General features: G+C 35.1%; 2 protein-coding genes across 5 annotated transcripts; one reads left to right on the top strand and one right to left on the bottom strand.

The window, feature by feature from the left end:
• The first annotated feature begins 584 nt into the window (after window positions 1-584).
• LOC120076678 (NAC domain-containing protein 78-like) lies at window positions 585-4,286 on the top strand. 3 transcript variants are annotated; one of them, XR_005481603.1, is made up of 7 exons: window positions 861-1,026; window positions 1,120-1,397; window positions 1,500-1,697; window positions 2,479-2,994; window positions 3,092-3,206; window positions 3,313-3,873; window positions 3,957-4,286. XR_005481603.1 is itself a non-coding variant. In XM_039030571.1 (6 exons), the coding sequence occupies exons 1-6, from the start codon at window positions 861-863 to the stop codon at window positions 3,738-3,740; spliced, it is 1,701 nt and encodes a 566-aa protein (XP_038886499.1). In that variant the 5' UTR covers window positions 585-860; the 3' UTR covers window positions 3,741-4,286. The 3 variants fall into 3 exon arrangements, 2 of the variants coding, with proteins under 2 accessions (XP_038886499.1, XP_038886500.1); XM_039030571.1 differs by having other exon boundaries at window positions 585-1,026; window positions 3,313-4,286; XM_039030572.1 differs by having other exon boundaries at window positions 2,482-2,994; window positions 3,313-4,286.
• Window positions 4,287-5,258: 972 nt separating this feature from the next.
• Window positions 5,259-11,372, bottom strand: LOC120076679 (acyl-CoA-binding domain-containing protein 4). 2 transcript variants are annotated; one of them, XM_039030575.1, is made up of 14 exons: window positions 11,105-11,372; window positions 10,883-10,979; window positions 10,672-10,809; window positions 10,477-10,599; window positions 10,296-10,362; window positions 10,102-10,163; window positions 9,826-9,965; window positions 9,618-9,744; window positions 8,341-8,455; window positions 8,164-8,252; window positions 7,131-7,214; window positions 6,731-7,051; window positions 6,579-6,638; window positions 5,259-5,907 (listed from the first exon to the last, which is right to left on the bottom strand). In XM_039030575.1, the coding sequence occupies exons 4-14, from the start codon at window positions 10,552-10,554 to the stop codon at window positions 5,731-5,733; spliced, it is 1,320 nt and encodes a 439-aa protein (XP_038886503.1). In that variant the 5' UTR covers window positions 10,555-10,599; window positions 10,672-10,809; window positions 10,883-10,979; window positions 11,105-11,372; the 3' UTR covers window positions 5,259-5,730. The 2 variants fall into 2 exon arrangements, with proteins under 2 accessions (XP_038886503.1, XP_038886502.1); XM_039030574.1 differs by having other exon boundaries at window positions 10,672-10,749.
• Window positions 11,373-21,867: the final 10,495 nt, after the last annotated feature.

The raw sequence follows: 21,867 nt of genomic DNA, 5'->3' as shown, positions 1-21,867 counted from the left end.
ACTTAATTTAAAAAAACGAAAAACAAAATGGTAATTGTTAGAATCAAATAAGCACAATTCTAAGAATTTTAGAATTAAATATGTAATTTAACTGATTAATAACTTTTTTAATTAGAAGTGTAATTATATTGAGAAAATATTTAGGTGTTAGTCCGACCGTGCCTATTTATTTTATGTCGCCTTTATTATTTTTAATAAAAAATTATCATGTGACAATTTTTAATTTTTTTTTTAAAAAGTAATTAAAATAAATTTATTTGTGCATATGGAGAAAGAGACTATTAGAATTAAGTTATTTGGCTGTGTTTCAATTAAAATTTTGTAAAAGCGCAATTTAGATAAGTTTTGACGTTAAATAACAACCCTTGGATTGCTGGTACATTTGATCTGGTGACGAAGATTAATCTGACGGATGCAATTACGTCACAGTGAAATTACCGATTCTCAACTGACCACGTGTAAGAAACTGATTGCTAGCCTTCCAACCAAAGCCTTCCCACCACCAGCCATAGGCGATACGTTTACTTGGAAAGTGTGACAGACGGGTGATTTTAGGCTACGTTAATTCCCGAACCTTCTTAATTGTTTAAGACTCTTAAAAGAGCCCTTGACGAATAACAGGAGAAAATATGGACTTCTATTTTGGCAATGGTTCCGCTTTGTTCTTCCTCAGTCTGCTGATTCTTTCATCCATATGATTCTGATTCTGATTCTGATTGATTGAAAATCAAAGGATTAATTCCTGAAGATAGATTTGGAAATCTTGTTTTCAATCACAGTTCAAATTTTGCGCTTCGATTTTTGAGTTCGTAATTCGGTTAAACCCTAATCGTTCTTCGATTTTTCTGGTTGTTTTGCTTATGGGCTCTGATTCTACTACATCTCTTGCTCCGGGGTTTCGATTTCACCCCACTGACGAGGAAATTGTGCGCTATTACCTTAGGCGCAAGGTTTCTGGCAAATCTCTTCGTTTTGATCCTATCTCCGTTACTGAAATATATAAATCGGAGCCTTGGGACCTTCCTGGTAAGATGCCTTAGATTTTTCATTTTGATTTTTGTATGTTTTGTTGGGAATTCAGGTGATGGAGGTGTTATTTGTTGGGAATTTTGTTTTTAGGGAAGTCCAAGTTGAAGACCAGGGACTTGGAGTGGTACTTTTTTAGTCCTTTGGATAAGAAGTATGGTAACAGTTCGAGGACGAACAGAGCTACTGAGAATGGGTACTGGAAGACGACTGGGAAGGACCGGCCGGTTCGACATAACTCCCGAGTGGTTGGAATGAAGAAGACTCTTGTTTACCACAGCGGGCGGGCGCCTCGTGGGACTCGAAGCAATTGGGTGATGCACGAATACAGACTTACGGATGAGGACTTGGAGAAAGCTGGGGTTGTGCAGGTGAGGAAATTTGGTTTTCTCTTCTTGGGGTTCTTGTGTTTATGTACTTGCTTTTCTTATGAGTTGTAACTGAATTGTTTGGGTATTGTTTTGGATGGGCAGGATGCTTATGTGCTTTGCAGGATATTTCAAAAGAGTGGTTCAGGCCCTAAGAATGGAGAACAATATGGAGCTCCATTTATTGAAGAGGAGTGGGAGGATGATGAAGAGTTATCTCTGCCTGGGGAGGAGGTTGTGGCCAATGAAGGGGTAGTGGATGTCGATGATGATATGCATTTTGAAGTGGATGATATTGCTCAGGTTTGTGCTATGTTCAATATATCGACATTCTATTTGCTACTCAATTTCGCAGATGGATTTTCGGGTATCAAATTCTTGTGTTGCTGTAATGAAAAAGAAATATAATTTTTGTCATCGGTAAAGTCGCAAAGGATTATCTACACCGGTATCCTCTTACTGATTGCTGACTGCTGCTTAGTGAGTTTGAAATGAGCTCAGATTTTCCTTTAGGTTTTTCTAGTGAACCCTACAATTAGAAAATAGGGTGGTCCATTATTTGCGAATTGAATATGAAACATATGTAAATGGAAGGGTAAGGATCAAGAATGAGTGGAAGCATGATTATGAACTAAATTGCCTTCTCAAGGTGTACTCTATCCCATTAATAGTGAATTGAAGAGCGCTTTGAGAGTCATGTTTTCAGCAAAACCTTTCTTTCTAGCATTTATAGGAGGAGAAAAAGTTATTCAACATTTTAAAAGGGGCTTAAGCATTTTCCACCCCACATTATTTTTATTTATTTATTTATTTTGGGTATAACAAATGTGGGGCATGCAAATTTTACCTCAATCTCAAGGAAATTAGTTATGTTAATTACCATGTGCTATGTTTATGTTGGCAGCCTTTAGGTGAAAATTGTAATGAAAGAACACTCAACGTATTAGAAGAAAACCACTTCTAAATTCTTGAATCATGTTATGATCTGTTGGGAAGTGTGTTGCTTTAACTAATTTATTCCATCATGTCCTTATGCATAGAACTTTCAAGCTAATTAAGATGTTTTTTTCTCCTTTTTGGACAGCAGTATTTTGATGGAGAGCTTCCATCTGAATATGCTCAACCTCAATCAAATTATCTTCAAGATGCTACCAATCATGTTGAGCTACCCAATGTGCTTGTTGAAAATGATAATAAACCAGAAGTATGCGCAGGCAACACATTTGAGCTACAGCAAAGTGACGATTTCTTTCAATTACCAGAGCAATATGGGATGGGTGGGAACTCCGAAAAGGATGGGTGTTTTGCCGAATCAAGTGGTAATTTTGCTGAATCAAGCGACAATTTTAAGCACGAGGATATTGATTACTTACTTGATGAGCCTTATCCAAGTATTCTGGATGATTTTGCCCTCAATGAGGAATTATTCCTCGAGGCCAATGATCTTTCAAATCCAGTTGAATCTGATCCAACTGGTGTCGACGTGCTTGAAGAGTATCTTACATTCTTTGATGCAGATGACAACTTACAGCTGGCTTTTGACCCGTCAGATATTTTGGGTAGTGAAGAACCTATTTCTGGCCAAGCAACTCTTGAAGAGGTAATTTTAGCTTCCAAGTATTGCTGTTGTGATCTTGGGATTTCTAATATTGATTTTTTCTATCTAACTTCAATAAAACTACTAAATCTCTGAACAGAAAGTGAATGGGGTAGCAGAAGAAGAGTTCATGGCTACAAAACAATCGTCCATGGCATCCATAAATGATGCATCTACTTCAAAGCAAAACCCTGCGGCCATTGAAACAGGTTCAGGTAGAAATTCTCAAGACAAAAATTTAAACATTAATATTTAGAATAGAATCATGATGTTAGATACTCTTTTGCGATAAAATACATAAAGGAGATTTTGTTGTTTCAGATTCAAAATCACCATTCTTCAAACGTGCCAGCTACATGTTAGGAAACATCCCTGCTCCTCCTGCATTTGCTTCAGAGTATCCATCAAAAGATATGGCCATTAGGCTGAACTCAGCAGCACAAACTTCCAGTTCAGTTCATGTAACTGCTGGAATGATCCATATAAGAAACTTAACATCAAGTGGCGATCTCGGGAATACCTTATATGGAAAGAACGCAGATGTCAACCTCAACCTCATCCTTTCTCTTGCCCCCCGTCGACATCAAGGTGAAAGTGATGACATGATCTCCCAGTTGCCATTATTTGGTGCACAATCTGAGAAGAATGGAACTATGGGGCCAAGAGGCTTCTTGTTCTTCTTTCTGCTTTTCTGGGTCCTAATACTTTCAGTGAGCTTTAAAGTTGGGAGTTGCATATATTCACATTGATGAAGAAAGAAGAATCAAGCATTAGCTGTGGTAATGAATAAAAGCTTGACTGGCTGCAAATCTCCCTCTCAAGCAGCCAAGAACAGCAATCTTGCATATTTGTTATCGCCACCGAAACACTATTTAAACCGAGGTGGACTGGAACTTGCCCCCCTTCTCACCCCCGCCCCGATCTCCAGGGTTTGCCTTTTTAACTTTATATTCTTTTGTTTACAGAGCTGTTTGCACACGATAGTTGGATGGGCGGTGAAAGGCTCTAGCAATAGCCCCACACACACTATAGGGAGAAGGGAACATTTATACTGCGTATATATTACTTTAGGTTATATTTGGGTTTCTTTTTGGTGTTTTGATCTCAAAACCCCTACTTTCTTTAATCGTTATTATAGATATATATGAAAAAAGGGAATAGAAGAAGCTTTCATTGCCTCTGAATTTGTTGATTTTTTTCCAGCGGGTGAGGGATGTGGCCATTAGGTTGAATATTATTAGACCAGAATCTGTTCAGTTTTGGTTGATTTAAATCTAGTTTGTGGTTCAGCCTCATCAACTGGTCTAAAAGCTAGGTTGGTTTAAATCCAAACCAGACCCAATCTAAATTTGGTCCAAAGTTAACGTTTGATCCATCCAGGCATTTATTTATTGGATTCACCCTTTTGAAAATCAGGCTGGCTCATGGGCTGATCTAATTGAGCCATATTTAGATCGGTCATAGGGCTGGCTCAATAAACTTATTATTGAATCAATTTAAATATGTATATATGTATAATTTCATATATTATATTTTCTATATTAAAAAGAGAATGTTTTTAAATTCTTCTTTAGATATACTTAAATATATGTAGTTTTTAGTTAACTTTTTTTAAAGTGTTAAAAATTAATAAATTTTTTAAAGACAGTTAAACACTAAATAAAACCTTGCAATATCAATAATTTTGTAAAAAAAAATAAATAATAAATAAAATTAAATAACTAATACTAATTCTTGGACTTGACTTGACAAACCCAAACAATGCCTTAAATCCTTTGGACAGTCTGGATTTAGATTTAGATTTGGATCAAGCATTTTTTACTTTAATACTATTGGTTTAATACCATAAATATAAATCTTAAATTTGGTTTGTAGTTTTATTTTTCAAGACTTTTATTATTGGTTAAATATCGTACTTATGTTGAATTTTAAATCGATTAAATAATAATAATTTTTATGTAAGGAAATATAATGTGATTATGCCTAAATTTATCATGAAAATACTGACAAGAAAATGATATATATATATTCTTTTGAAAAATCAACCATATTTAATTTTGTGACAGACTAAAATTGAAAAAATATTCATGAAACTTTTTGTTATTATTTAATCATAAAAAATTAACTTCGAAAGAATTAACTTTAAGATGTATTTAAAATACATGAATTAAAATCAAACATTTAAATATATAGAGATTAAAATCATCCAAAAAAGTATGGACCAAGGTATTTTAACCAATTGATAAATTATCTATAAATGTGGAACAGAAATCAAACAGCCATCTATGAGATTGATCAGTAACTTTCATACAGTTGTCATCAATTAAGGGAATTTCCATAATGCCAGAATGCTACAAAATCGAATTACAAAATAAATCATTTTCATGATAGCCAGATGAAGAACACTCCCACATTTCAATGAAGTATTGACGAGGAACAGAAAGAGAACTAAACAAAATCAAAGAAGACACTCCAAAGAATTAAGTATAACAACAAATGTTGGAGAAAAAGAATACAAGTCTAATTACCTGTAGAGTTTCCAAAGACAACAGTACAACTTCATCTTTCGTACCGACTGTCAAATTCGTGTACCTTTTTGCACAATAAGGGTCACCTCTGGTACCTGCCAATCTAAGAGATTGATACCAAAAATTTTCTAATTGAGCTTAATTTCAGTGTTACGGTGGTTTAAAGGCGGTCGTCTTGCCAGTGCGAGATTATTGAACAGGGTTTCAAGGCCTAGCTGCTGTTACCGCCTGCGATCCACCGCCACACCCCACCAGAACCTTGTCTCTGAACTGATGAGGCAGCTTCCATATGTTTCTCCAGAGCAGATTTTTGTTCCCTCAGGAGTTGGATCTCATTCTCAATGGACTGCATTGATTCAAGCATCTTTTGTAGTTCAGCTATTTGCGCCTGTTGGTCAAAGAAAAAAAAAAACTCAGAAAAGGATGCACCAGTTGAGATCTTTCAATCAATATGATTTTCAAAAGATAGTTTCTGATGCATTGTCCCAGCTTGTCAAGAGATGGGAAGGGGGAATGTAGATGTCTTTTAGTTTTAGGTTAAATTGCAAATTTGGTCCCTATGGTTTACAAATAGAACTTACAGGGAGGACGCTGAATTGAGTTTTGAAGTCTGGAGTTAATATATTAGAGTTAGGAAGTCTATGTTTGAAGTGCAGAATTGTGAAGATGGAGTTCTTTGATAATGTGCAAAAGAGTAAAAGAGAAGTGCAAAATTATGAAGATGGAGTTCTTCGATAATGTGCAAAAGAGGAAAAAAAGGGAAAGATGAAGATTCTTAATAAATATGCAAACTTCAATAGTGAACACTATTAAAGTTGGTGGAGTTGAGTTATTTAACACCGACTTCAGAAGTCGATGGGCCAAAAATTCCCCTTAATTTCTATGGTGTGATAAAACTCTCATAAATAGTCCATACACTAGGAACTATATATGAGGATTTTATTATGGACCATTTATGAGATTTCAACTAACTTTTAAACTCCAGAGACTAAATTCTAGCTTTTCCAAATTAGTGAACTAAATTTGTAATTTCAACTTAATTTTATTATGAAATACAACCTCCAATTTAAAGCATCTTGATCGTTCAGCAATTAATTGGCCTTGCACTGACTGTAATTCCTGAGATAAAAAGTAAAAAAAGCCATAGATTTCAGAACGAAATATGAAAAAAATAATATCTCAAGACGTACATTTTTACCTTAACGTCATACCTTAGACAGCTCTGCATGAGTGCTGTTTACTTCATCAATCTCTTGTTTAAGTTTAGAATTTTCACCTTGAACTTCAGAAAGTGTTAGCTCTAACTTAGTTTTCTCTTCTCTAATGGCCTCAAGTTCAATAGCACCATTTGGTTGAGAATGCTTTTCTTGTCTACCATTAGAGACACCATCTTCTATTATTGAAAAGTCCAATTTTTCAGTCTTGGCTAAGGCATATGCAGCAGTAACAGAAGCTGCCGCTGCCGCTGCCGCTGGTGATTGAAATATCTTGGGACGCAATGAGTCTCTTGGTTTGGGTCTCATGACAAAAACCTACAAGGACACATAACGGCACTAAAATAAGTCAAGGGTTCAGATAAACATAGGAGGAGATGTATTACCTAGAACATACCTCATTGTTATACTTTCCGTTGTAACCGCCAAAAGCAACCAAATATTTCTCTTGATCAATTGTAGCCGAACTAATACTAATTCCCTGTTCCCAAGTTGAAGTGGTTAGTAAAATATCAAGACGACCACATACATTAATGAAGACAGAGACACTTAGTTACGTTGCTGCACAATGGAAATCTTAATTAACAAATTCAATGACACTTTGAACCACCTAAAGTAAATAGAAAGAAAACACTTCCCGTGTAGGCATGTACACATCTGATCAGTAGATTATGATGACATTATTTTTGGACCCTTTGTCTACCTACAAAAATCTAAACTTCAAGAAATAAAATCATATCACGCCAAGAGCATAAAAAGAATGAAAACACTTCTTTAAGTGTACATGTAATATTTATATATGACTCCTTTTAAAAATCAAAACGTTATTTGATTGGAAATAGTAATAGCTTCTTTCTGTCATATTTACAAGGATATATACTTGGACTTCATAAAATTTCATTACGACACTACATGGTATGTTTTGCTTCTAGGGTTACAACTTGTCTTCACAGAAGCTGCATAAGTGCCCAATCAAAACTCCTTCCATAAAAATAACAAAATTTTCATCAGTAACAAAAACAAAAGTTTTCAAAATGCTTCTCAAGTCCTAGATTCTTCGCTGATACAAGAAATACCAGTACTTGGATATCAATGCAAATTCCAGGCCAGTACTTTTTTCTTTGAGGACTGACCATGGTTGCATTGCGTGTGCCCTATGTCTAGGGAATAAAAATAAGTCAAATATATTTCATGTTTACCAGTAAATTAAAGGCATACAACAAACACAAAGGGTGCTGCAACGAAAGAGAAGAAAAAGGACGAGAACAGTTGCACATTACACACCATGTCCAATCAAAGTGATTTCAAGATGTTATCATCAAAACTAGTATCAAGTATTTGCAACCATCAGATAAAGTTCAACGTATGATCATGATAAAATGGAAAAATCCATATGAAATAGTCTAGGCAGGAATGTACTCTGCAATCACCTCGCTAGCAAGGGGTTCTCTTTGCTTTACGCTTGTCAAAGCTAACCAAGAAAGCTTGGACATATTTAGCACAATTGTCTCTGGGCAACCTGTAAAGGAATGTCCACAAATTCATAATAATCTTTTAGTAAATTAATTTGTTAAAGCTTATATAATAATTTAAGAAACTCCAAATACCATTTTTATTATCACCACCACCGACTATATACCAGTTCTCATCAATGGTTATACCAGCATGACCTGCCCTAGGAGTCACCAAATCACCCTGTAATTGTGGCTGGGACCACTCCATCTGCAGCATGCATAAAATTATAATGCTTATTATTTATTGCTCATCAGCATTCCTACTTCGACCCCAACTCATTTTCCTTCCACGGGAAAATATACTTTTTAGGTCTATTATGAGAAAAATAGAAATTTACTTCGAATGGTTAAAGGGGAACAGAATCATTATAATTACAACCTCTGAACCATTAAAAATAAACACCATTAGTGGAGCTCTACAGTCTACCTGGGCAAAATGAGACAAAGAATAGCCCAAGGACCTATCAAAGGTAAGTTCTATAACAAACAAGTGAGAGGAGGGCGACACTATGCAATACTTCTAGCAGAGGTCTGGGTTGTAGTTTCTAACATATGATAAGATCAAATACTGAAGGCAGTGAGGGATAGCCAGGAGAGATTCAAAGTCACTTATAAATAAGCAGATAGTGACAGTAGATTCTGGCCATGGACGATTACAAGTGGTTTAAAACCATAAAGTTCCATGCCACCAACAAAAGGAGAATTGGATAGCTTGACCAAAAATGTTAAGCAAAGGAAGGCTACAACCTTGTGCTGGATCTTGAGCGCCAGCTTTCAATTTTCCAGTAATGAAGCAACCTTGTGCTGAAATAGTTGATGCTCTAGCATTCCAACCATGAACTTCGAGGCAAAGCTAAGAGTATGGTTTCTTTATTACAGTTGACTCGTCATGATAAATATCTTGGAAAGTCAGTTGGGTGGTACAGATATATTTGGAAATGACCCTAACTTCTATGACACTGAGTTAAAATCTGTGGCTCAAGAGACCTCATGTTCTTCTATTCCAGAAGAATCATAATCACTCATTAAACAGATAATACCACAACAACTACAAAACTTCAGTTCAATCATTATTCCTGCCAAAAGTAAAGCACCAACCACAGTAGTTCCAGATTATAAACATATCAAGACTAGTATTGACTAACATGATTTCTATATAGGACATTGCACTTTACAAGTATAATACTTGGTATGCAAAGGTGTTACAATAAAAACTCATAGTATCAATATTGACAGATATTCTTATCTTTTTCTTTATGTAAACAAATTGACAGACAAGCCAAGGGAACAATGGGTCGAGTCATACACACAATCAATTCAATGAGGAAAACATATGAATGCCAAAAGGAAATAGAAGAGGAAATACTCACGGTATGAAAATCCAGCACATGAAGATCACTAAAAAAGGCTGAACGAGAACAACCACCAAAAACTAGGAGGTAGTGTTCTGCATGCATTGCTGCTGTATGATCAAATCTTGGAGCCGGTGGTGACTGCCTATCAAAACCCAAGGAAAATGATGAAGCGGTCTCAAAAAGTAGACAAATACTTAACCAGACAAGCAGAATGAATACTTACTTTGCCTCCAGCTCATCCCAGGTTAATGTCTCTAAATCAAGAACGTGGATGTCGTTTAGAAGCCTCCTGCTACTGTCTTCTCCACCAAACATTATGATCTTGGAACCAAAAAGAGTTGCTGAATGTCCAGCACGAGCAATCTGAAATATTAACAACTTCATAAGCAATACGATCAAGAGCATTTTGAAGGGTGGGGTATAAGCAAAAGTTTTTGAAATGTTAACACAGCATCAGAATTGAATCTACACCACATCATTAAAAAGTTTGGTAAAATACCGGAATGTTTCCAGCAGTCTCCATAACACTCCATGTGTGTGTTTCTAGATCAATGCAATGAACTGCAAGGACCATACAAAGCGAACACGGTTCCAGAATCCAATTAAAAAACATATTGCAGTGTAGAAACACCACATTATTCATAGCAGCACAACATTAAGAAATATTATAAAGGTAGGTCATAGAGCACAAACCCAAAATTCTATCAGATGATCCTTTTAAATTTCCACCAAGTATGATGAGTTTCTTATCCCATTTGACCTGCCAATTTAAATTAACCAAGCAGTCCATCAGATGACCATTGACATGAATCAACATAGGTATGGTATGAGGAATGTAATAACTGTACCAATAAGCACGCCTAAGAATCCTTACCATACTATGCCCTGCAATGGGTGGAAGAGCCTCAACTAGGCTACCATTGCCATCAGAATTCTCGACACCGGGATTCATTTGAAGTTTAACACTGGACCACGACAAATTGCTGAGGTCCAAGACCTGTTTATAGACAAACGCCCATCAATCCAATGAAGATGAACAAAAACCAAAGTAGACTACCACGTTTAATACCTGAACATCAGAGAGATACCGGCCATTACGGCTTCCACCGACAATGTAAAGTTTCTGATCAACAACCGCTGCAGCATGCTATTGTAAACAGATGAAATCACCGAAATTAGCTTGCACAATCAAGACTGCCCCGAGAATCTACAACACTTACAAAATTGTAACAAAGGCAAAGAAATACCAACACAGTCCGACATGGAATCATAGAATTTACCTTATATCGAGCTGGCGGTCGAGAACCAGCCACCGGTAATTCTACCCACTGATCAAACGCCAATCCCCAGCGCCAACTGTCGACATCCATTTCCTATCTGCAAATCATTCGAGGGCGCAAAATTCGCAATTGAAAACACAATTTCCATGACTACAATAGCGGAAGTTGACGTAATTGCAGAAGAGAACAGGAATCGAGAAGAAGAAGAAGAAATTGAAGTACCTGAGGATGATTGGTGGTGAATTACGGGTACCGGCGAGATGAATGAGAGTTTCGCCGACAAGATCTGCAAAAGCGATTAAGGACAACAATGCGGAGATGATAATGAAGCGGATCAAGCAAAAAACAAGAATTACGCCGTCCGATCTGGTTCTTCAGAATTCGGACAAGTCCTTCTCTGAGTCTCTTGAGAGAGAGAGAGAGAGTGAGAAGGATGCGTATGCGAAGCGGACCACCGTAAAAGGTCAAAGTCGTCGTCTTTGCTTCCTTGTTCCTGTTAGAATTAACATCTCACCGACGTCTCAATGTAATTTTATTTTATTTTTTTGCAAAAATGGCAAAAACTCCTTAATTTACTATTATAGTTACAAATATACCCTCGAATTTTTAAATTTAAAAATTGAGTCTTTGCCTTTATCTAAATATTAAAATTAAACCCTTAAATTAACATAACCGTATAAATTGTAATAATTGTATAAGTTTGAGGTTCAATTTTAAAAATTATTGTAGGTTTGATGACTCAATTTTAACGTTTTTAGAAATTTAGGGGCATAATTGTTACTATTAAAGGTTTAAGGGTATAATTACAACTACCATAATACTTTAAGATAGTTTTTGCAATTTGCTCTTTTATTTTTTCTAAAAAAATAATATTCCTTCGATGATTAATAAAGAGATTTTGAAAATTGTTAAAAAAACAATCGTTCCTCAATTTTTATCAAAGTGACTATTTAGTTTCTAATCTTTAATTGGTAATAATTTAGTCATTGAACTTTAACAGGTAACGATTTCATCCTCGTACTTTACAATTTGTTATGATTTAATCTATACCATGAAAAATATTAGTATGATATGACCAAATGTTGTAAGATTATTTGATAGATTGGCCAAAAAATTAGACAAAATGTTATTTAATGTAATTTTTCATTTTTTTAATATTTCATTTTCTTCCTCTCTCTCAATCCTCGTTTTACTTCTCTCTTTAAATATTATCCTCGTTATTTTATTCTTCTAAATCCACAACGACCAAGCACCATTCCTTGTATTTCGTCCCTGACGATGACAAGTGGAGTTCTTTTCTTCATATGACAAATCGTGACGATTGATGGAATATATCATGGTAAGAAAAATCTCACCTGCAAGAATTGTATCATTTTGTTTTGTTTTTTTTTTTTTTTTATAATACTAATTTATCATATAATTGAACATTTTATTAGACCTCTTTTAAAGTTGAAAAATAGTTAGATTACTAAAAACTAAAAATTTCTACTTAAAAAACATGCTTTTTAAAAAAAAATTGTTCAACATTTTGAGAAGTGAAATTCTATTTTTACTCGCGTTAAAAGATGCAAATAATGCCGATAAAAATTTTCTTTCCAATCTCTTTTCATTCAACCATTTCTTCTATCTCCTCTGTTTATGTTGTACATTCATATAAGCGAATGGATATAAAAAAATTTAAATCATCATATAACTTTAAAGCGGTAGTTTCATAGTTCAAGAATATGAGATGTTGAAGAAAACATTGTGCAATCCAAGTTGAGAGCCAAAATGGTCGTTTTTGGGTTAAAGGATCGAACAAGCTACCAACATACACAACGCATACGCGCGCACACATGCATTCTTTGATGGGAAGTTAGTTCACATATCCCCATTCTTTGATGGGAAGTTGGTTCTATGCTTAAAAAGAAAAAAGTACACATGTTGATGTCGAATTTTGGATAGGAAAAAATAAATCTGATTTTCATGTGACATCAACATGCTTAAAAAGAAAAGGTATACGTGTTGATACCAAATTTTGGACAAGGGAAAACACATATGACATTCAGATGACATCAACTGTAAATTTGTAATTCTCCATCCCCAGAGTTGTGGTCGCTTCTTGGCTTAATTCTTCGTCCTCAGAACAAAGTTGTGATCGCTTCTCCTTTTCATTGTAGCTTGATCATCAGTTTCGTAGCTTCTTTTCTTATCTCACCTGGATAAGGTTAATCTGCCTATCTTTTGTTACAGATTTTTAATTTGGTTAGTTGACTGTGGGGTGGTCAACCCTTAGTTTTTCACCCAGTATCTTTACTGAGAAAATTGTTTAAGTCCCATTTGGGTTTCTCATAGCAACTTTCTCTTTTGTAGGTAATTAAGTCTTGTTTTAAGGTTCCTCAGTTGTCTTTATAAAATCTTGCATCCAAATAATTATATGTAGTTGTATTGCTTCCAAAATTTTTCATAAATGTTTCTTTTGTAAGTTTTTCGTGATACTTTAACCAATAACTTGATATATGTATAATACAATGGGAGAGTTAAACGTATCTTGTGTTTTGCAATTTTGTAGAGATTCTCTAGATTGTTGCTTCGAATTTTGCTTTTTCTGTAAAACTTCTATTGATGCAAAACAGGCAGTAAAGTATTCAGTCATCAAATCCTTTTTAAGTAATGATTGTGAAATCTTGCTTGTGAAGGCGATCATTTGATCTGCATGGTTGAGAGTGGTCAGATTCGCCGACTCAATATGCATACCATTTTGGAGATTCATCTGATTGAGGAGTTAAGAACGCAGCAACACAAGAAGGAATTTACTCCTTCCCTATTTATAGGACAAGTAGAGACACTGCTCTCTTAAAGGTTCGGGACTTGAACAATGTGGCACCACACCCTCTCCTGATCAGAGAGGGGTTCAATTCTAGTTGGTCTATAACTAATTATTCATTAGAAGGATCGATGGTACTTAAGAAGTTAGAGATAACTACAAGGGCAAAACGATAATTTTGGCCCAGCTGTACTTACGAGCAATTTGTGAAGGGTTAATGTACTATTGATTGGTTATATGCAATGGACACAAAAATATATTTGTAATGTGAAGAGTGCAGCTGTCGGTCTTTAGTGGAGTGACCGACAGTTAATAGTGTTGGGGTTGATGTCTTAAATCTTGTAGGGTCCTTTAGTTTGTAAACAAGTGTATGGGCAAACATTTGTGATGTAATAATATGAGATATTTTATTCACTACTGTATATGAAATATGAGATATTTTAGTTGCATTAACTACAAACCAATAAACTAAGATCCCTGGTTATTGTTGTAACTTAAGCATGTATGTGGAGACATACAAGTGGATCGTGTTTTAAGTGATAACCTAAATGGTTTGTAGTATATGGATAAAGAAGGGAAACCTTATCTTGGGACGCTACGAGTGTGGCCCGCTTTGTAAGTATTACAAGTGTTGTAAAGTACTACAAATGGTTTGATCCTGACCATTGATATATTAAACATACGAGCAGGGATACTCTATACAAAGGATTTTGTATAAGACCGGACCACAAAATGTTTAGTCTCGTTATATAACACCGTTCATGACAAAGACTTTCATTTCATTAGGATGACCATAGGTAACATGACCTTAATCCTGAGTTAGTTGAGAACTCCTGCCTATGAGGGCGATTCTTTGATTTGCATGGGTGTGAGTAGCCAGATCGCCAACTCAAATCTACCACTTTGAGGATTCGTCTTATTGGGGAGCTAGGAACTCAGCTACACAAGACGAAATTCACTCCTTCCCCCAAACATGAGTAAGTAAATAAATTGCTCCCTTAAGGGTTGATTCTGGGGCTTGAACAATGTGGCGCCATAACCTTTTCATGGCCCAAAAAGAGTTCACTCATAGTGGGACTTTGATGTATTGTTCATTAGAGGAATATGTGGTACTTAAGGAGTTAGATGTAACTACAGGGGCAAAACGGTAAATTGGCCCAACTGTACTTACAAGCGATTTGTGAAGGGTCATCGTACTGTTGATTGGTTATATTCGATGGACACAGAAATATATCTATAGTGCGAAGAGTGCAACTGTCGATCTTTAGTGGATTGACCGGCAATTAATGGATGGTGGATATCGTGATTAAAGAGTTTAGTCAGTTATTCACATACCGTTGGAGCTTTAAGCTACAGGTCCATAAGGTCCCTTTGTAGCTCAATGGTTTCATGTTGAGAATCAATTTTTGGGTCAGTTTGAAATGTTCAAATTAACAAAAGGGAATTTAATTATATATGATATAATTAAATTAATTAAATTATATGTGATATAATTGATTTGATGTATTAGATACATTAATTGGAGGATTTAATATAAATATGATTTATATTAAATGTCATAAAGGAGAAACAGGACTATGGTTTAAATATTACATATGATGTGATATTAAAACTATAGGTTATAAATATAGTGTGATAAATTAGTTATTATATTTATTTATAACAAAAACAATTATGAGATAATTGTGGTTGGTTATTTTTCTCTATTAATCGATCAAATGGGAAGTTATTATCAGTTTTAATAACTAAAGGATAAAAATGAAAATTGTTTTTATTTTTCAGAATCGCATCACATTCAATCGGGTAGAGAAAAGCTACATGATAGCCTTTGAGAGAGTGTATCCTCTTGGTAGTGTCGAGTTTGCTGTTCGAGGATCTAACAGTTCGTGTTATTCATTGGTTGTTCGTTGCATTCGTGCACTTGATCGAGTTTGCTTGGACACTTGACTGGTGTTGAACGAGGGAATACTCAAAGAATAGTTCTTCAAAGGTATGTCACTCGATTCCTTTTTTTAAAAAAAAACTTAAAAGCATGTTGTAATTTACTTGATGATGCATAACTAGTCTTGTTTGATTGTAAATGTGTTGTTCTTTCACAATGGGTTCGGAACGTTCTGTTTCCGCTCAACAGTTCTCTTGTTTAAGAGTTCCTTCAAATGAAAGTTGATTGATTTAATTAAAAAGTTCAATTAATTATTCAAGTACCATTAAAGCTTCAATCTATTAGTCCATAAGGTCCCCTCGTTAGCTCAATTAGGATTAATAAGAATCTGATTAACTTTGGATTAGTTTGAATTGTTCAAATTAATTAAAGGTAATTAATTATATAAGATATAATTAATATAATGTATATGTTACATTATAAAGTTTTAATGAGAGAAATAAATATTTGAATATGATTCAAATTTCAATTATATGAATATGATTTATATAAGATTGAATTAATATAATGTATATGATACATTAAAATATAAAGTTTTAATGGAGAAAGAAATATTCCAATATGATTCAAATATTAATTATATGAATATGATTCATATAAAAACATATTCATATTAATTCTATAGGTTATATGAAAGATTAATAAACTATAAGTTATATTATATGTGATATAATATAAACTATAAGTTATATGTTAGGTGTGATATAACATGTAGATTTATTAATATATAAATTTTATTTAAATTTTAAAATATTTTTTATTTAATATATTTTTAAAAATAAGTAAGGAGGAAATTATTTTTATAACTTCTCCTCATTAATCTCTCAACTTCAATACATGAAAACTGTTCCACGTTTTTAACAGAGAGTGAGATCTCTTTCTTCCTCCTACGCCTCCCCCCTACACAGAGGTTGCCTATGAATTTCTCTGGTGAATTTCTCTCACAAATATCTTCTACTCTCTTTCTCCCAAAACTAATCAAAACGAGCCCACAACTCCGCTTTGGTTCTCATCCTAGAGAATAACGAGCAAGCCCTCGTGGTGGTGTCCAAAGGAGTTCCAATTTCATTGGATTTGGATTGCTGTGTTTTTCATGTTGGTGAACCAGGGAAAGATTGTTCTTGAGGCGAATAGAGAAGTAGCGTGAAGAGTAATCGTCTACAAGGGTAAGTATTAATTCTCTTCCTTTTGTCCTCTCAAGCATGCTATATATATTGTGTTTATCCTGTAAAATAACTTTACATGTTCTTCTCTTTATTTTCTGTCTTGTTTCAAATGAAAATTGAAATCATACGACATTTACGCGCTTTCACTTGGGATTCAATCCCTTTAGCCTCATTCTCGACTTCAACTTGGCGTCAGTCTTGGCATTGATAGCCTTGACTTTTGTCTTGAATCTTTGCTTCAACTTGGTCTCCTCGACCTAAGCATTGGTAGTCCATGCCTTGCTGATAACTTGTAGAAATACAAGTTATTGTCTCTTAAAAGTTGGAACAATTAGATTTTTAATGACAAAATAACATTTATGTTAAGGGAAAAAAACATGGAATTCTTCAAACACCACTAATCCTCACAAAAGCATACTTCTTGGTAAAACTGCTTCATTAACGCATCTTATTATAGGATTTCAAGAAAATTCACTAAGTGTTACAGGCTAAGCTAACGCAAGAGCATGGTCCAAAGTTTTCCAACGCAGAGAAGATACATTGGTTCGCGTTGTTCCTATTAATCACTACTTGCAAGTATGGGCATTTGACTGTCGGCATCTGAAAAACATCTAAACTGGCAGACGACTGACCAGGGCATGGAAATTAATGTTGTTTTATCACAAGTTGCTGAGAAAAACGTCTATAAATAAGAAGACTTACAACAAAGAAGATATACCATTCTTAAAGAAATCATAAAACTTAGATCATAGTTGCTCTGTTGTTGCAAGAAGAAGATAGGAGGAAAAAAATCATTGTGATTATTTATCAAAGAGAATTGTTGAAGACCAAGCTCGAAAGAGAATTCTTCTTCATTTCTTCACCAATTTGGTTGCACACGCATTTGAATCAAACCAAAGAGGACAAGAGATTGAACTTTGTAGCTTGACTCCTTCCTTTTCTTTCACTTCATTTCCATTTTTCATTTCATGCAATTAAGTGTGATCGTTGTAAAGACAATTTTGAATTTCAAAATTCAATCCTACATTTGATCCATCTACTTTTGCCTTTCTATTTACATTCTATTGTATGTGATTGACACGTTCTTGACTTGTTGCATGCTTAATTTTCAAGCTTTAATCATCTTGATCATCTGGTTGAAGTTATAACTCAGTTAACTATTCGAGAGAATAGGATAATTAGAAACGCATTGAGTCAGAATACACAGTAGATTTAGAGATAAAAATACTTGTGCTTCACTACATTTTGTGACCAATACATGCACCTTAGAAATAGGAGCATATGTGACATTCACATTGAGAAATGTTGAATAATATGATCAGAGGAACAAAAACCTAACACATCTACATACATTTGGTTTGTAAACAAGCATTCCTGCCATCTTCATTTCACCTTCACGCCTTCACACACATGTTCATCTTACTTAGAATCAACGCATACCCTTAGCGTTTAGCACCACTCATTCATAAATCCCTCCGTTTCACTTGAACTCTTATGTTCTCTTGCATACATGCTGTAACACCCCGCACATTTTTATTTAATAATAATGTAATTTTCAGTAACTTTATTATTTGGAAATTCAGTAATTGTCCTTAGTTGAAGAGCATTTTTTTTGAAATTTTGGATTTGAAGTATAAGTGCGAGAATTTAAGTGTTGGCATGAAAACTATCCAATTTTAAAATTAATGGCAGGAATTAATTTTCTTTGGAAAAGGAAAGGAATTAAATAGTATAAAGTGGAATAAATAAATGATTTAATTATAGTTATACTATTTTCCTTTTTAGTTATTATTATTATTATTATCATCATCATCATTATAAAATAAAAAAGGAGTTGTCCTCTCCCTCACGCACGAGATCTCTCTCTCCCTCCAAATTTCTTCCTGCCACTCACGTGTCGCCGCTGCCTCCCTCACTGCCTAGATCTGACCTCGCCGCCGCTCGCTCAGCCGGTTTCTCCACGCCCGTCGCACCACTTGCCCAGTAGGAGAGCCGTCTGAGTCGCTGCCGATCCAGCCCTCTAACCACCACGTGCCACACCGTCTTCCAGCAGCTTGACTTTTAGTTTTTGGTAAGATCTATTTTTTTGGTGGTTAGGTTTCTTGAAAGACTTTGAATGCCCACTAAGTTGGATAAAGGATTAAATTAGTCGCATTATTTAATTTCAGATTTGAACTTGGGAAATCGCAGCAGCAACTGTCTAGTGGATTCAAAATCGTTCGGCAAGAGTATTGGTAAGAATTATGGTCCTTATTGTTGGTTTGTAGGCAAGCTTCGATTACTGAATTAAATTTGACATAACCCTTGTATCTTTCAGGTTCCAAGTCATCGTCTATTAGGATTTAAAATCTGTTAGCAAGAGATTTTGGAGTCGAAATCTTGGGAGTGGTTGTTAATCAAGTTCTTTGGGGCCGTTACTTCAAACCGCAATCACCGTTTAGTTGTCTGATTTTATCTGTGGAATTTCAATTAAGGTAAGTAATCTTACTACTAGAATCGCTTTTGTGCCAGGCGATACACTGTAGATTTAAAATTGAGGATCCTGCAACAGTTTTTCTTTGAATAATTTTGATTGTTTTGAGGTTGGATGGACTGCTTATGAAGGATATATGAGCATGTGATAATATATTGGAATATGATTGCGTATGAGCTTGATTTGGAATCTTATAAGTTATATTAAATGAAGATTGAGTATGACCCTTAAATTATGAGTTAAGTAGCACTCCTATTGGAGTGCCTTCTAGATGAGCATTAGACATTTGATGATCTATATAGTTATGCGATTTATTATGAGAATGTGTAGACTGTATGATATATTACGAAATCCCAAATACTGTATTGTTTACATGATTTAGTGCATGAAAGTGATGTGCTACAGTTGATCCATTTAAAACTAGATTAAATACGTATGTTGAGGTTAATTAACATGAGGTTGAAGATGAGGAGATTTTAGAGGATTGATGATTAGGTGAATGTTATATGTAATATGAAGTTAGATGCAATCTCCTTTCCTTTCCAGACTATGTGACTGCATGAAAGTAATGCACGTCTAAGGGCTCTAGTACATGAAAGAGATGTACTAGGGCTGGTGTGTATGAAAGTGATACATACCCAGAGGGTACTGGGGTGTACGAAAGAGGTACATACTCTGTGGGTTATGTATATACGAAAGAGGTGTATGCCTAACCATGCGTACGAAAGAGGTACGCATCCCTACATTTATAGAGAGGATCTGGGGTGTACGAAAGAGGTACATACTCAGTGGGTTATGTGTATAGGAAAGAGGTGTATACATAACTAGATGTACGAAAGAGGTACATACTTAGTAGGTTAAGTGTATACGAAAGAGGTGTATACTTAACTAGGTGTACGAAAGAGGTACACCTTCAGTGGGTTATATGTATATGAAAGAGGTGTATACGCAACCAAGTGTATGAAAGAGGTACACAATAATTGGGTTTATGTGTATACGAAAGAGTAGGGGTGGTCATTCAAACCGCAAAAAGTGAACCGTTTCTAAAAACCGAGCCGAACCGAACCGAANATACTGTATTGTTTACATGATTTAGTGCATGAAAGTGATGTGCTACAGTTGATCCATTTAAAACTAGATTAAATACGTATGTTGAGGTTAATTAATATGAGGTTGACGATGAGGAGATTTTAGAGGATTGATGATTAGGTGAATGTTATATGTAATATGAAGTTAGATGCAATCTTCTTTCCTTTCCAGACTATGTGATTGCATGAAAGTAATGCACGTCCAAGGGCCCTAGTACATGAAAGAGATGTACTAGGGCTGGTGTGTATGAAAGTGATACATACCCAAAGGGTACTAGGGTGTACGAAAGAGGTGCATACTCAGTGGGTTATGTGTATACTAATGAGGTGTATGCCTAACCATGCGTATGAAAGAGGTACGCATCCATACATTTATAGAGAGGATCTGGGGTGTACGAAAGTGGTACATACTCAGTGGGTTATATGTATATGAAAGAGGTGTAAACATAACTAGATGTACGAAAGAGGTACATACTTAGTAGGTTAGATGTATACGAAAGAGGTGTATACTTAACTAGGTGTACGAAAGAGGTACACCTTCAGTGGGTTATGTGTATACAAAAGGGGTGTATACATAACCATGTGTACGAAAGAGGTACACATTAAGTGGGTTTATGAGTATACGAAAGAGGCGTATGCATAACCATGCGTATGTAAGAGATTGTGTTTCCTTCGGGATTCACCAGAGGTTGTGGGTCCTACGGGACTTACTAAAGATAGTGGACATACTCAACTACAGTAGGATAGAAATAAGTTTTTCATGTACATATGTGTCCCATGAGGATTAGAGCAGTTTATATGTTCTACTAGAGGTAGGCATCTAGAGGACATAGATGCCTAGTTTGACCCCAGTACTGGGGTTACTTACTGAGTATTTTATACTCACCCTTTTTTCATGTTTATGTTTCAGGTAAGAGTAGTGACGCGCCGATGAATGACAAACGGATTCGTGATCGAGTCATTGAGTCCAATTTTATGCTTCCGCTCATGAGATTTAAACTTCTTTTCATGTTTTTCTTAGCTTTCAGTGTTGATGTTTAAAACCTTATATTTAGATTCGCTTCCAGATTTATTTATTTTTATTTATGATTTATGGGTACCCTACCGTTGTTTTTAATATTTGAAATTAAATGCATAAGTCTTTTAAATTTATCTTATTTAATTAGCATTTATTTCACCACAATAGAGTGTCGTTTTAAGTTCCACACATGCATGTGTTTAGTAACGGCCTAACTCAAGTAGGGGGTCGGGTCATTACAGTTGGTATCAGAGCCCATGTTTTGGGTTCTATAGACTGACTTACTACGTAAGTCTAGACAGTCCTTGTGGTTCAGTAACGAATCCCTCGCCATCGCTAGGTACGTCCTACTAATGAAAGTTTCAATGCATATATGAGAATAGTGATGTAGTGTTTTAAATGCATGATTTCTGAGAAATACCCAGAGATAGTTAATGTACGAGTTTATGACAGGACATGGCACTTAAACCTGGAACAAGAAAGACAGTTGGA

This window comes from Benincasa hispida, chromosome 4 (genome assembly GCF_009727055.1).
Source record: "Benincasa hispida cultivar B227 chromosome 4, ASM972705v1, whole genome shotgun sequence".
Taxonomy (NCBI): domain Eukaryota; kingdom Viridiplantae; phylum Streptophyta; class Magnoliopsida; order Cucurbitales; family Cucurbitaceae; genus Benincasa; species Benincasa hispida.
This window is presented reverse-complemented; position numbering and strand designations above follow the sequence as displayed.

Excerpts from the sequence above, each read along its gene's own strand:
- LOC120076678 (XM_039030571.1), top strand. The coding sequence starts at position 861 with ATGGGCTCTGATTCTACTACATCTCTTGCTCCGGGGTTTCGATTTCAC. Across the intron at positions 1,698-2,478 it reads AAGTGGATGATATTGCTCAG|CAGTATTTTGATGGAGAGCT; the intron begins GTTTGTGCTATG and ends CTTTTTGGACAG. Across the intron at positions 2,995-3,091 it reads GCCAAGCAACTCTTGAAGAG|AAAGTGAATGGGGTAGCAGA; the intron begins GTAATTTTAGCT and ends ATCTCTGAACAG.
- LOC120076679 (XM_039030574.1), bottom strand. The coding sequence starts at position 10,972 with ATGGATGTCGACAGTTGGCGCTGGGGATTGGCGTTTGATCAGTGGGTA. Across the intron at positions 9,745-9,825 it reads TGGGATGAGCTGGAGGCAAA|GCAGTCACCACCGGCTCCAA; the intron begins GTAAGTATTCAT and ends GGGTTTTGATAG. Across the intron at positions 5,908-6,578 it reads CAAGATGCTTTAAATTGGAG|GCGCAAATAGCTGAACTACA; the intron begins GTTGTATTTCAT and ends TTTGACCAACAG.